The following is a 13,978-nucleotide window of genomic DNA, read 5'->3' as shown; positions in this document are numbered from 1 at the left end:
ACAGCAAATTAGGAGCAGAACAGGGACAGAGGCCAGGGTGCCAGGCCAGTCCCCCCCACACGCTGACATCACCACTTGCCAGCCTACCCAAGTGGGGGTGCTCCTAGAGAAGAGTGACTGAAAACAAGCCCAACCCGGGGAGGCTCGAGGAAGAAGGGTCAGGTCAAAGCTGCTCCTGCCTCCATCCTTCCAGAGGCCCCAGGAAGGCACACACCCCTCCACTAAATCATGCACGCACAGCCCCCTTGGACACCCAGGTCCTGGCAGACACTGGTTCCTCAAAACTGTAACCACAATCTAGAGCTGAGAAAATGATCTTGACTTCAAGGACCGCGGGATCACATGGGGAAACTGCTGGACAGCTAGTCCGTCCCGTTGCCCTAACCCACCAAGAGGGGGCAGCCTGAGCCAGACCACCTAACTTGGTCACACCGACCAAAACAGCCAACTAGCCACGCTCACGAGGTACGTCAGGTCGGAGCTTAGCTCAGTCCCTCCTTAGCCATCCGCCAGTTCCTGCTACCAGTCCTCAAGAGGATTTGGAGTGGTGTATCCTCAGCCGGGAGGTGGTCTGGAGGGATGGGGTGGGGGACAGAGTTCCTGGAAGCAAAGTCCGGGCACAAGCGCCGCATCCGAGCCGCCCCAAAAGCTGCCTGTGTACCGTCTGCTTCTTCGTGTCCAGGAAGCGCCCCCGGCCTGGCAGTGCGGCTACCCGCGCTCTGGACACCCTCCGCTGGCTCCCACAGCCCGCGATCTCCAGCCGAAGGGGTCGTAGCTGCGCTCCCCCGTCCCCCGACTCCACGCACCCTCCTCCATCGTGGCTCTGCGGCCAGGTGCCGCCTGCATCCAGCGGCCGGGCCCGCGGCCGGCCCCCAGGAGAGGCTCCCTGGTCTGGCCCGGAAACCGCAGCCGGGCTCCGGCTCCTTGGCGCAGCCGTGCCCCTACCCCCACCCGGTGGCCCCGATCCCGGAGTGGGGGCGCTGCTTCTCCCCGTGCGGCCCCATCCCCTGGCACCACGGCGCCGGCGCGCGCGGCTTCCGCCTCTCACCTGCGGCTCGAGCAGACGCTACCTGGGCCCCGCGCGCCCTCAGCGGCCAGGCCCTCCCGCGGCCCGCAGCGGCGGCTCGGTCGGTGCGCCCGCGCAGGAACCCCGCGCGCCCTCGCCCCCCTCCCGGCGTCCGTGCCCCCGGCGCGCATGCCCCACTATATACCGTGCGCGTCAGCGGCGGGGCCCGCCCCCCGCCTCGGCCCCGCCCCCGCCCGCCCCACCCGGTTCGCCCCAGGGCCTGCCACGTGGGGCCCTGCGGGCCGTGGCGCTCTTTGCGCCCGCTGCCGCCCGCAGTCCGCTAGCCCCGGACCTGCGCGTGGCCTGCCCTGGGCTGTCGGGGCGAGCCACTGCCTCCTGCGCCTCCGGCCCGCAGGCGAGCCCCTAGCGCGATCGCTTCATCATCTAACCCTTCCACGAATTCCTTTCCGTTCTCCTTCCACCGACGTCCTGCAGGCTCCTCCTTCCTCTGGAAATGTGCCCTGAAGACCTTTCTCCCTTTACGTGGGACTCTCTCACATCCTGGATGCCATTCCCAAACTCCCAGGAGTGAGACTGCTCGCCTGACATGTGTATATAACACTTCTGATTAATGTAAAAGACCTCTTTCCTTCCCAACTCACTTCAGAAATGTGTCCTAAAAGGGGGCGCACCCATGCACGGTGCTGCTTCTGCCTATTTCCACCCTCCGAAAGTGCAAAATTTCCTGCTCAAGTTCCAAATAATCCATGTTACATCACTTTCTGGACTAGTGTCTCACCTCTCCCCAACTGATCAGACTTCCAAAGGAGCCATGTTTCCTACCCCAAGGCTGGGAAGGGAGAAATGTTAATTTCGTGTGAAAGGTGTGGCCTAGGAATCTCTTCCGCTGTGGGATCATTCCATTGAGATGGATATCAGGCCTCGGAAATGCAAATTTCTGAGAAAATAAACTACCCATTAAACTTCCATTGTTCTGTTCTGCTGAACGTCAAGATTATTTCCTCTAGGGTTAAGTCAGCGGGCCACCTGCGTCTAGGAAACCAAAGAAGGGCCTGCTGGCAGAACCAGAGCCAGCTAGTACGCGGCCTAGGGTCATGATGGCAACCGAGCTGGCGCCCAGTCTGTGTGAATCTACACAAGGGGCTCACGCCCTGCCTTGCAAATCCTGGGGAGAGGAACCCCATCCTGGCAGTGCTAATAGTGAAAGGAATATAGACAATCCATGGAGCAGGGGCCTGGAAAATAGCTCCCTGGCATCTTGTTCCTAAGGACTAAGGAGAAAGGGGAAGAGACCAAGGAAGCAAAAGGCACCAGAGCAAAGACACAGCAGGCCACATTGTTCTATCCCTCTTGAAGAGACTGGCAGGGCCCTGTGTTTTTCTAAAATCCAATTATCCTCACCCTGCAATTACAATGGTTCAGTTGGGTGAGGGTGGGGTAATAGTCCTCTCATTTTCTAAGTGATTTCAGAGTAATGATATCTCTTGCAGAATTTCCCTTAGAGCCCCTTCATCTTTGTAATAACCCTTTCTATGTCAGACATTATGTCATCCTTTGGTATTCATACTCCCATCTCCAACAGACTGTCAGAAATGGTGCCGTCTCTATCACTGCTTCATTTCCTTGAAGTACTGGAAAGGGAATGAGAAACCCGCCCAGAGACGAAGACAAGCATGCTTTGAGCACATGGAACTGTGAAAAGTAAAGTATGAAGTCCATAAATACATATTATGAAGGGGTGCTAATGTCTTAAAACAGGTCCAAAAGCACCCCCCGTGGGTGACTTCTCCAGGCAAGGTGTCATACTCCACTAATGAAGCACCCCATGGGAACTGCCTGGGAACAGATGGGAGGGTGCAGGACTAGACACCCAGCCACAGGACCTATCACAGCATTCTCACTTGTTTGCAAGCTGACGCAGGGTAGCACTGCCAAAGTCCACCAAAATTGATAAGCTATCAGTAGCCCTTTAGGGGAATACAATTAATTATTAACACTGCTAGAAATCAAAAGGTCTTTTAACTCTCCACATCTACCCCCACACGTAATTCTTTAGGTCTATCCTAAGTCCTACCTTGTTGCTGATCTCTCTACTTAATATGTCCTTTTTTCTTTTATTACCCTGTTTCCAAATATCCAACTTCCTACTCTTCAAAATTACTTCCCTTCAGAAAAACTTTTGGTTCTTCTGAAACATATTTGATCTTTCAAACTTTTTTGACTGTAACCCACATTTCAAACTTTGACTGTAACCCACATTTAAAAATATGTTACACTGCAAATCCAGTATAAAATAAAATATAGCACAAATTTTATGAAATTTCCTTAGTACATGCAATGCATATTTTATATTCTATTTAAATTTTTTTTTAAAGATTGATTTATTTATTTATACAAGCACTGGGTACAGTCAGAAGCATGGGAGGGTGAGAGAATCCACCAGAGCCAGAGGAGAGCAGAACAGGCAGAAGGACCGAAGCACACTGCTGAGGGGAGCAGCAGGTGAGACAGGAGAGGTCTGCTGCGCCAGGTGGGACCCTCACCTGTGGCCGTGGCCGGGAAACTAACCGGAGCTGTAGAGGTGGGGGGGAGGGGTCGGGGGTGCAGCTTTGCGGCCCAGCGCTCAACTGCTGCGCCACCGGGGAGGCCCCTATTTAAATTTTTTAAAAAGTGGTAACAAACCCTCTAAATTGATCATGGCCCATTATTGTGTCATTATCCAGAGTTAAAACATCTTTTTTAAATTATTTATTAATTTATACAAGCACTGCATACAGTCAGAAGCACGGGAAGGTGAGAGAATTCACCAGAGCCAGAGTGGAGAATAGAACAGGCAGAGTAACGAAGTACAATGCTGAGGGGAGCAGCGGGCGCGGCAGGAGAGCTGGGTACTGAACTGGCTCTGCAGAGGCTGCAGGCAGCTTCGCAACCCAGTGCTCAACCGCTGCGCCACTGGGGAGGCCCCAGAGTTATAACATTTTATGGTTTATGGTACTTGGCACTTTTTCTAAAATTTATTTCATTTCTATCTCTAACCTATCAGACTTTAATATGTCTTGATGACAAAACTTTTTGCCATATATACCTGCATTCCTTGATAATAACATCTTGTATATAACAGATTCTCAATAAATATTTATTGAATGAAAAGGGCAGCAACCTAAAAGTTTGATGTTGGGTAATATTTAAGGGAACTAAACACAAAATGACATTTTTGCGACTGCTATTTCTCTTCTGAGAAGATACCACTGCTACCTGCCAAAAGATATGTAGAAAGACTTCCCTTAGCTAATAGAACAGCCTAGGGAAAAAAAAAAAAAACAAAAACAGAGAAATGAGCCCCCAGTCCTGAATGTGTATAAAGGGGTGCTGGGGGCCTCAGAAAATCAAAGTCCCTCTGTAGATAGCAGCCTCACCAGTGGGTGAGGCAGAGTCCCTTTTCCTCTCCCAGTTAGTAGGCCAGCTCAGAGACCAGTTTTCTTTCAGCCTGACAGGAGGTCAATGGCCAGGTTTCCATATTTTCCAGGGGAAAATGAGTTATCTCTGTTTTGATATAGTTTAATATAGGTTAGAGGATCAGTGGGACTATAAAGTTTCTGTTCTACCCCAAATCCTATCAGAGGACCAGCACTCACATTCTACCAGTCAAAAGAGATGCCTCCGTTATTTGTGCTCTCATCTGGTGATTTTAGCAAAAGGCAGCTGGGAAAATACCGAACTTAGTTCTGGTTTAGTAGTACATTATCTATAGGATTTGACCATTTCATCTAGGATAACCATTGCATCTAGGATAATATGATTGCTCATAGTATCCTCTTTATAATCCCTCTTATTTTTGTGAGGTCAATAGTCTTTTTTTATTTGAATTTAGTAATGTCTTTTTTTTTTTAAAGATTTATTTATTTATTTGTTTGTTTATTTATACAAGCACTGGGTACAGTAAGAAGCACAGGAGGGTGAGAGAATTCACCAGAGCCAGAGCTGGGAGCAGAACAGGCAGACTGACGAAATACACTGCTGAGGGGAGCAGCGGGCACAGCAGGAGAGGTCTGTCGCGCCATGTGGGACTCTCATTGGTGGCCGGGGATCGAACCAGCGCTGCAGAGGCTGCAGGCAGCTTTGCAGCCCAGCGGTCAACCGCTGCGCCACCAGGGGAGGCCCTTAGTAATGTCTTTTTCTTGACTAATCTAGCGAAGGGTTTGCCCATTTTGTTAATCGTTTCAACCAACTACTGGGTTTGATTCCTTTGGTTTTATTAATTTATGCTATGATCATTAGACAGTATCTTAATTTTGCCCTTGCCTTTGAATGACTTTTTAGCAGAACAGAGTTCTGAGTTGATGTTTCTATGCTGGTTTTTTTTGTTGTTGTTGTTTTGCATAAACCTGGGGTTTAGGCCAGAGGTTTGGGCCAATCTTCAAGGTAATTTTTCAGCTTGTGAGCCTCCCCCATGCTGGTGATTGACATTCATATTACACATGCCTGTATGTGACCTAGGCTTTGGAATTCCCTGTGGATGCTGAGACCAGCCAGCCGGCCAGGTCTCTCTACTTCTCTTCCAAGGCTCCAGCTCTCTTCATCCAGGAGAAGTCTCTCTCTACCAATCCTGTACCTCTCAGATCTAAGGTCACATCTCCTAGCCTTTCCTGAAAAACTGCAGTGCTCCTACTGTGTTTTGTCCATAACCCTGGGTGCTGTGCTGGCATCAACTATTACCACTCTGCTTCCTTTCCTTTCTTGTATCTGAATTTTCCCTATCTTCCCTCCTTCCACTTCCCCCAAATTTGGCTACTTACATTTCCCCCCTATTTTAACCAAAATATGTATATGGCTAGGTCAGTCTGTCATGATGTTAGAAGTCTCCCTACTTCATTAAAAAAAATTTTTTTTAAGATCAGTTTTAGGTTCACAGCTAAAGTGAGCTGTGAGTAACAGGTGGGGAATTCTGGTATACTTGCCCCCACATACACAGCCCTTCCCACTATCAACATCGCCCACTAGAATGGTATATTTATTACAGGTAGTGAACCAAACTGACATACCATAATCGCCCAAAGTCACTTTAGCCAAGATTCAGTCTTAGGTGTCCTATTCCATGAGTTTGGACAAATATGACATGTATTGACCATCACAGTATCATACAGTCTATTTGCCTTGCCTTCAAAGCCCTCTGTGCTCTACGTATTCATCCTTCCCTCTCCACCATAATGTCATAGTTAGCCTTTCAATTAGTAATACACATTTAAAGTTCCACCATGTCTTTTCATGGCTTGATAGCCCATTTCTTTTTACTGTGGACTACTACTCCATTATCTGGATGTGCTGCAATTTATCTATTCATCTTGGCTGCTTTCACATTTTGGCAATTACCAACAAAGTTGCTATAAACATTTGTGTGCAGATTTTTGTGTGGGCCTGTTTTCAATTCCTTTGGGTAAAAGCCAAGGAGCACAGGGCTGGATGTTATGTACGAGTAACTGTCTTGCAGAGCGGCTGTACTGTTCTGCATTCTCACCACCAATGAATGGGAGTTCCGGTTGCTCCACATTCTCACCAGTGTTTTGTGTTTTAGTATTTTAGACTTTTGTCATTCTAACGTGTGTAGTGATACTGTGTTTTAATTTGTAATTCTCTAAAGACATGATATTAAGCATCTTTTGATGTATATGTCAACTGTATGTTTTCTTTGGTAAGACGTGGGTTTTTTAATTTTTAATTAGGCTACTGTCTTATTGTTGAATTTTAAAGGAAGAAAACAATTTACTAAGAAATTCAAAGAAAGCCAGGTATAGAGTCTCAAAGAGAAAGGATCTTTGCCAACAATCCCAAATCAGAGAAATTTCAGGCAAAAATTTTAATGTTTTCCATATAAACAGTCACTTAGAAAAGTGTTTACTTTTTCACACCAGTCAACAAATCCTGCCCAAGTAAAAAGGATCCTATAACACTGTATATAAATTATAGTTTCTTCTAGAATGAGTTCAAGAAGAATTGCACCATGGAGTTTCTACATAAACAAAAAAAGTGAAGCATGGAGCTAGAGTGCTTTGGAAAGGTATTTTTAAGGATTATAGACATACCGTGAAGTACATGTATAAAAGGGTAAGTATTAGAAAGAGGGGTGGAAGGCACCCTGGGAAGTAGCTCTCATATGTGCTACCAGAAATTGACCAATGGGAAAAGAGATTTAGAAAACACATACACACACACACAGGTTAGATGACTTTAACACACAGACTTTTGGTGTCTTTTCCAAATCTTTCTACCCAGGTCACCATGAGGTACTCGCAAACCAAGCACTAAGTAAATAATTCTAACAAGTGTTCCAGTTTTAAGAGGGAAAGAACTTTAATACATAAATGACACTGTTTCAAACACAACTCTATATTTATACAAATTTGTTTTCATTTATATCATGCCCAGGACCTAATCATTGGGCATTAAGACTGAAAAACAAAGCAAGAAAACCAGGAATTAAAAGTAAAGAAAGCTCTGCATTATATTCAAGAATTTGTCTTTTCTGATTATAGAAAAGGAGTATGAGGAAATTCAACTTCAAAGAGAAATTCAACATGCTTTCAAAGAGAACCAGAAAACTAATCTGTTAAACCAGAGACCAGTGATCCAATTTGTGTAAGTGGTTTGAAATCCCAGGCTAGCCTTATCCCATGTCCCACACTCCAAACCAGCAGAGCATCAGCACTCAGTTCACAGCCTCTGGTGGGCGCCGGGGCAAATGGAAAACTTGCTGGCATTTCTTTTTAGGAGTTTCAAACTAGCTTTTCTCTTTTCATACACTGTCACATAAAATGGGAATTTTTGCTTTTTGTTGAATGTAATCACAACACAAAATAAATTTTCAAAAATTACAAATATTAAATAGAACTGGCTTTTAAGACCCAGTTAAAGCAAGATGAGATTAAATGAAACTGGAAGGGACTGCAAGATGATGAAATGGGAAAACACAAAAAAACCCCGGTGCTTCCCCAAAACTCTGAAACCCACAGGTTTGGTGACAGGTTGTTAAGCTGCAATGTCTGGACTTTGGCAGGAGTGTCATGTTTTCCAAAGTGGAAATCTTGGGAAAGTGAATTTCCAGGTTGGAGTGCTCAACTTGGATTCAGAAAAATTACTAACAAAATGAGCCAGCAGGCAGGTTATTAAGCAAGGGAAATGAGTGATTCAATTTATAGACACGTCACATAAAAGAAGGCCACACATCAGGGAGAAAGGAAAACTCCTCCCCTTGAACTCTTGTTAGCTGAATTTAACATGCTCTGGTTCTTAATTTCAAAACTAAAACTTACTCAAGATCAGTAACTAAGAGCTAAGGTGTGTATGTATATGTGGAATAGAAAAAAAATCAGCATGGTATACTGTACAGCAACTGAAATATACAGAAAAGTAAATTTAGTATTTGGCCTCTCTCAGGAGGCCAAGGGGTAGCTAAGCATCCCTTTCAAAGCCAGTTCAAGTCACAGGTGTTCTAGACTCAATACACAGAGATCAGGTCAGCAAGGGTCTGACTAGACCACCATGTGGTTTTACTACATGCCTTTCACACTTGTCAGCAACAGAAAATCTTAAGAAATTTTGCTTCACAGGCCTTTTTATTACCTTTCCCAGTCGCCCAAATAAAGTAACTCTCTACTTTAAGAAACTTGCAGTGACTTCATTCATTATCACCTCTGGCGCCAGAAATGGAAACTGCTTAGTGAGCACAGCTTATAGATGCAGCTGCAGCCTCTGCAGGTCTCTGCAGCTCGTGTTGGTTGTGGAGGCTCTTAAGAGTCTCCCCCATAGGCACCCATTCCACCTCCCAGTAGCACTAACCCTAACCCTATAAGGCAACAAGGCTATTTCCAGCTGATACTTGGAATGGAACTTGCTTGTTGGTGAGATCATGTTTAAAAGAAAAAAAGAAGAAGAAGAAAAGGTATCTTATTCTACCAGGTTGGGGGAAAGGAAAAGACCGACACAAACCCCCGTCAGTCTCTGTTGGCCCTGCCCAAGCCACCTTGGAGTTCAGCAGTTTGACTTCTCCAACCAGCCCACATCCCGAGGGGCTGTCACAGGAAGAACAGGTTCTCACATAGCTGAATGGCTGGTTCATGATGCAAGATTTGTCCTGACAGGAAAGCTAGCTTGTGGGCATACTTGCAAGGAGCTGGGACTCTGATGGTACCGGGCCAATTCCAGTACATGTGGCACAGTTTGAAAGTCAACCTGTAGGCAAAGAAGAAAACATGATCTTTATCACTCTCTACCTTCATTCTGGAGCATGATTATGTACTTGAGGGTGAATGATGCCACAGCATGCAGCTGAGGACTGGGGAATAAAAGATGCAGCTTTTAGGAATCATTGTTTTTAACTAAAATTGTTGAAAACAATTGTGGGCAAATTCTCACTTCGGGTGCCCCCAATCCCATTTTTATTTTGAAACAAGAACTTTTTTTTAACCTCAAGAAAAGTATAAAGGTAGGTTAAATGCCCTAGCAAAGCATTTACATCATCTTAACTCAGGGGCAATTGTATGTCATAATCATCTGAAGTAGTTTTAACAATACAAATGCCTCAGAATGCGAAGGGGCAAGGCCTGGGTATCACTTTTAAAGTTCTTCAAGTAATTTAATGTGCAACAAAATTATGAATCATTCCTCAAAAAGATACCATTATTGTGGAAGACATGAAGAAACTCAAGGGGTAAATACACCTGGGGTGGGCAGTGACTCTACCTTAGCCTGCAGGCCAGAATAATTTTAAGTGAAAAAGTAAGTTACTGGTCAGCTCACCTCTGCATGTGATCAGGGCTGAGGTTTGCAGTGTTGAGAACACAGACATAATGGGTAGGAATGCCACAACCCTGCCGGACATGATGGGCAAGAAGGTAGAAATCCACCCTGGTAAGGAGAAAAAACAGAACAGTGATGAGGTCAATTTGGTCAAATATTGCTGAAAAAGATGCTGGAGCTCATTCTAGTTTCTTCAGCAAAGGCTCAGAGAGGTTCAATGAATGGCTCTATGACACACAGGGAAGGAATGAGGACTAAAACCCAGGTCTCCTGACTCAGGCTATGGTGACAGAAGCTATCCTGACTTAAGAATGGTGACAGGAACAACAATTTTTGTGTGCAGAAGGTTATGCAGGCATGAACTTAGGAATTCAATACTTTCTACTTAAGAAGTAGAAACCTTATTCTTGCTTTGTTTTTGTTTTATAAGCTTTGTTTCTAACAGTAAAATCTGAGGATTCCATTTCCCACCACCTCCCCACCATTGCAAACCTGGGGAACAGATAACTTCTCCAATGTATTATTCTTGAAACACCATGTTTTGTCCGCTTACCAATCACAACTTGTTATTGTATGATCTACCACAGTCCCAGGAGAAGGAGTTACAAAGTGCTCAGAAGCAGCCAGGTACAGATTGGTGCTGATTTTCTTCTGAACTACAAATACCACCATCTTGGGCTGATAATTCTCAAAAGCTTCAAAACACTTCTGGAGCTGAGGAATCTCATAGTTGGCAACTGTCTTTAGCTGGCCATCGGACACTCCATCACGATACACCACAATCTTCTCTGGGAGACAGTGGTTCACCTGAAACAACATCCTACTGAGGTGAAGTGGGCAGGGGGAGAACTGGGGCTGATGCCCACCACCGCTGAGAGGCTCACTCCGTGCATAAACTGCATACACGGCAGTCGGTACCTTTCACACCTGGGCCCAGAGCTACCATGTCAGAAGAGTAGGGGGCAAAAATTTCTAAACTTTTCTAGACTTCCTCGGGATAGTAAAACAAGCTTAGTATAGCAGGTTGTCATAAAATACACCGACAAAATAAGCAAGTTATGAGTGACATGTACAGCTTATAATCAAACAATATGAACAAAGTTAAAAGGAATGGTAGGAAAATGATGGGCTGAATCAATTTTCTTCCCACTTGGATTTAACACTAAATACTTTCTAGGCAAATAAGGTGAAGTATGTTAGAGAAATTCTTTTTTTTTTTTTTTTTTAAAGTGTTTTGTTTGTTTTTTTTAAAGATTTATTTATTTATTTATACAAGCACTGGGTACAGTCAGAAGCACGGGAGGGTGAGAGAATTCACCAGAGCCAGAGCGGGGAGCAGAGCAGGCAGAAGGACCGAAGGACACTGCTGAGGGGAGCAGCGGGCAGCAGGAGAGGTCTGCGCGCCATGTGGGATCCTCCTCCGGTGGCCGGGGAGCAGCCGGGGATCGAACCGGCGCCGCAGAGGCCGTGGGCAGCTTCGCAACCCAGCGCTCAACCGCTGCGCCCCCGGGGAGGCCCTGTTAGAGAAATTCTAACATACGATCACACATCCCAAAGATCCACCATTCTGACATCCAAAGTTGCTAACAAATGAAAGCGACCTCTACTAAAGATTATACCCTATAACCTGGTACAGTGTGGAAAAATAAGAATCAGCAAAGAGCCATGGTAACTTTTCCATGGGTCCAGGTAAAATTAAATGCTGGCTTGAGTCAATTTGAGGGATAATTTTTCACCCATTTAGAGAACATAATTACGTTCAACGTCAACAGACATTTTAAACTAGAAGGTCCTTTAAAAATGCTTTGGCATACTTGAGGAGCAGTGTCTGAGATATAAAACTGTGGCTGAGCATACGAAGAAAGTTGAAGATGAATTGAAAGCAGAAAAAAAGCAACTACAAGAGTTACAAACAGCATTGGGCAAGACGGAGGAGAACCAGGTGGTGCAAGGGTGTCAGGTGACTGAAGTCACCTGGTTAAGCCACTGGAGATGAAAGCCAATAGGTAGCACTTCTGCCCAGCTGTGCGGAGGCTACCCTTCCACCTGGGTACTGCATGGGCCCCATCCAGAGGGACTGAGTTACAAACTCCTTTAATACTGCTTGAGTGTTGTCATTAAAATAGCTACCTTTGTATTTTTTTAATATTTATTTATTTATGCATACAAGAGCTGGGGCACAGGCCAGAGATGCAGGGGGTGAGGGGATTCACCAGAGACAGAGTGGGGAACAGAACAGGCAGACTGACCGAAGAACACTGGTGAGGGGAGCAGCAGGCAAGTCAGGAGAGGTCTGCTGTGCCATGTGGGCTGCTCCCTGGTGGGCCAAGGATCAAACTCATGGTGCAGAGGCTACAGATTGCTTCATAGAGCGGTGCTTAACCCCTTGCGCTACCAGGGAGGCTCCCGCTACCTTTGTATTTTTAATTTGAGAGAATGAAATAGGCTTGAATCTTAATGAACACTTTGGATTTTGTTTGAGTCTAGATTAAGAATTGGTATATGCTGTTCTACTTTTTATTTCCATCATTTTATTTTATTTTTAAAAAATTTATTTATTTATGCATACAAGAGCTGGGGTACGGGGAGGGTGAGAGGATTCACCAGAGATAGAGCGGGGAACAAAACAGGCAGATCTACTGAAATACACTGCTGAGCTGAGCAGCGGAAGAGACAGGAGAGGTCTGCTGCACCTTGTGAGTCAGCTCCCTGGAAGGGGATCAGCTCTGTGCTGCACTGGCTGCCAATAGCTTGATAGTGCTGAGACTCAGCCCCTTGCACGACCAGGGAGGCCCCGCATCAGTAATTACTTTAAATGTAAATAAATTAAACTCTCCAATCAAAATACAAAAATTAGCAGAATGGTAAAAAACACATGATCCAACTATATACTGCTTATAAGACACTCACTTTAGATTCAAAGACCAAGAGACTGAAAGTATAAGGATGAAGAAAGCAATTCTATGCAAATAGTAGTGAAAAGAAAGCAGGGGTACTATACTAATCAGACAAAAGGCTAAATGATAAAATGTTACAAAAGACAAAGACATTACATGTTAATAAAAAGTTCAGTATAGCCAGAAGATATAACAATTAAAAATATTCATACATCTAGTAAGAGACCATCAAAATATATTGAGCAAAAATGGGCAGAATCGAAGGACGCATCACCAGGGAAATGCAAATCAAAACCACAGTAAGACACCACCTCATAACCAAAACAAAATGGAAAATAAGTGCTGGCAAGGATGTGGAGAAACTTGCACACTTGTGAGAATGTAAAATGTTACAGTAGTTGTGAAAAATGGTATGCAGTTCCTCAAAGAATAAAACATAAACTCATCATAGACGAGATCGGGCGCGTTCAGGGTGGTATGGCCGTAGACCATAAACTCATCATAGAATCAATTCTACCTCGCATATATACCCTAAAGAAATGAAAAGATCTTGAGATATTTGTACACCCAGGTTCACAGCAGCATTATTCGCAAAAAACAAAACATGGAGCCAATATAAGTGCCCATTGAAAGATGAATGGATAAGCAAAATGCAGTCTATACATACAATGGAATATTACTCAGCCTTAACAAGGGAGGAAATTTCTGCAATATACTACATCAACTTTGAGGACATTATGCTAAATGACATAAGCCAGTTGCAGAATGACAAATACTGTATGATTCCACTTATATGAGATACTTAGAATAAATTAAATCAGAGAGACAAAGTAGAACGGTGGTTGCCAGGGGATGGGAGGAAAGGAGAATGGGGTATTATTGCTTAATTGGTACCAATTAGCCTTATAAGATGGTTATGAAATTGGATGATGGTGATGACCACACAATATTAAGAATGTATTTAACAACACTGAACTTACATATATTTAAGGGAGTAAGATGGTAAATTTTATGTGTATTTTACTAAAAAAAATTTGGGAAAAAAGGTCAAACAAATTATCAGCAATGGTGAGCACAGAAGGGTAGGCTAAAGTCTACATTCCCCCATACAAACATCACTTGCTCAAAGTAACTCTTTACCCAATTTCCTGCCAATTCTGCTGAGGAAAGGGAAATAAAGCTGGAAAAAGCAGAAAAGAACCCACTCTCTCACACATTCTGCGGCTGCCTGCAACTTCTGATTCCAACAGCAATACCTATA

At 44.7% G+C, this 13,978-nt stretch overlaps 1 protein-coding gene across 2 annotated transcripts in view; it reads right to left on the bottom strand.

The window, feature by feature from the left end:
* Positions 1-9,096: 9,096 nt before the first annotated feature.
* Positions 9,097-13,978, bottom strand: part of PIWIL2 (piwi like RNA-mediated gene silencing 2) — a gene marked incomplete at both ends in the record, with an annotated part of 43,894 nt that continues 39,012 nt past the window's right edge. The window contains 3 exons of one of the 2 annotated variants that reach the window (XM_084245827.1): positions 9,097-9,253; positions 9,821-9,928; positions 10,374-10,627. In XM_084245827.1, the coding sequence (XP_084101953.1) occupies positions 9,097-9,253; positions 9,821-9,928; positions 10,374-10,627 (519 nt within the window). The remainder of the gene's footprint in view (positions 9,254-9,820; positions 9,929-10,373; positions 10,628-13,978) is intronic. The other variant, XM_084245826.1, reaches the window with a different exon arrangement.

Source organism: Talpa europaea (assembly GCF_964194135.1).
Source record: "Talpa europaea genome assembly, chromosome: 10".
NCBI classification, from domain to species: domain Eukaryota; kingdom Metazoa; phylum Chordata; class Mammalia; order Eulipotyphla; family Talpidae; genus Talpa; species Talpa europaea.
The sequence above is the reverse complement of the archived record's forward strand: the minus strand, read 5'-3'. Positions and strand labels throughout refer to the sequence as shown.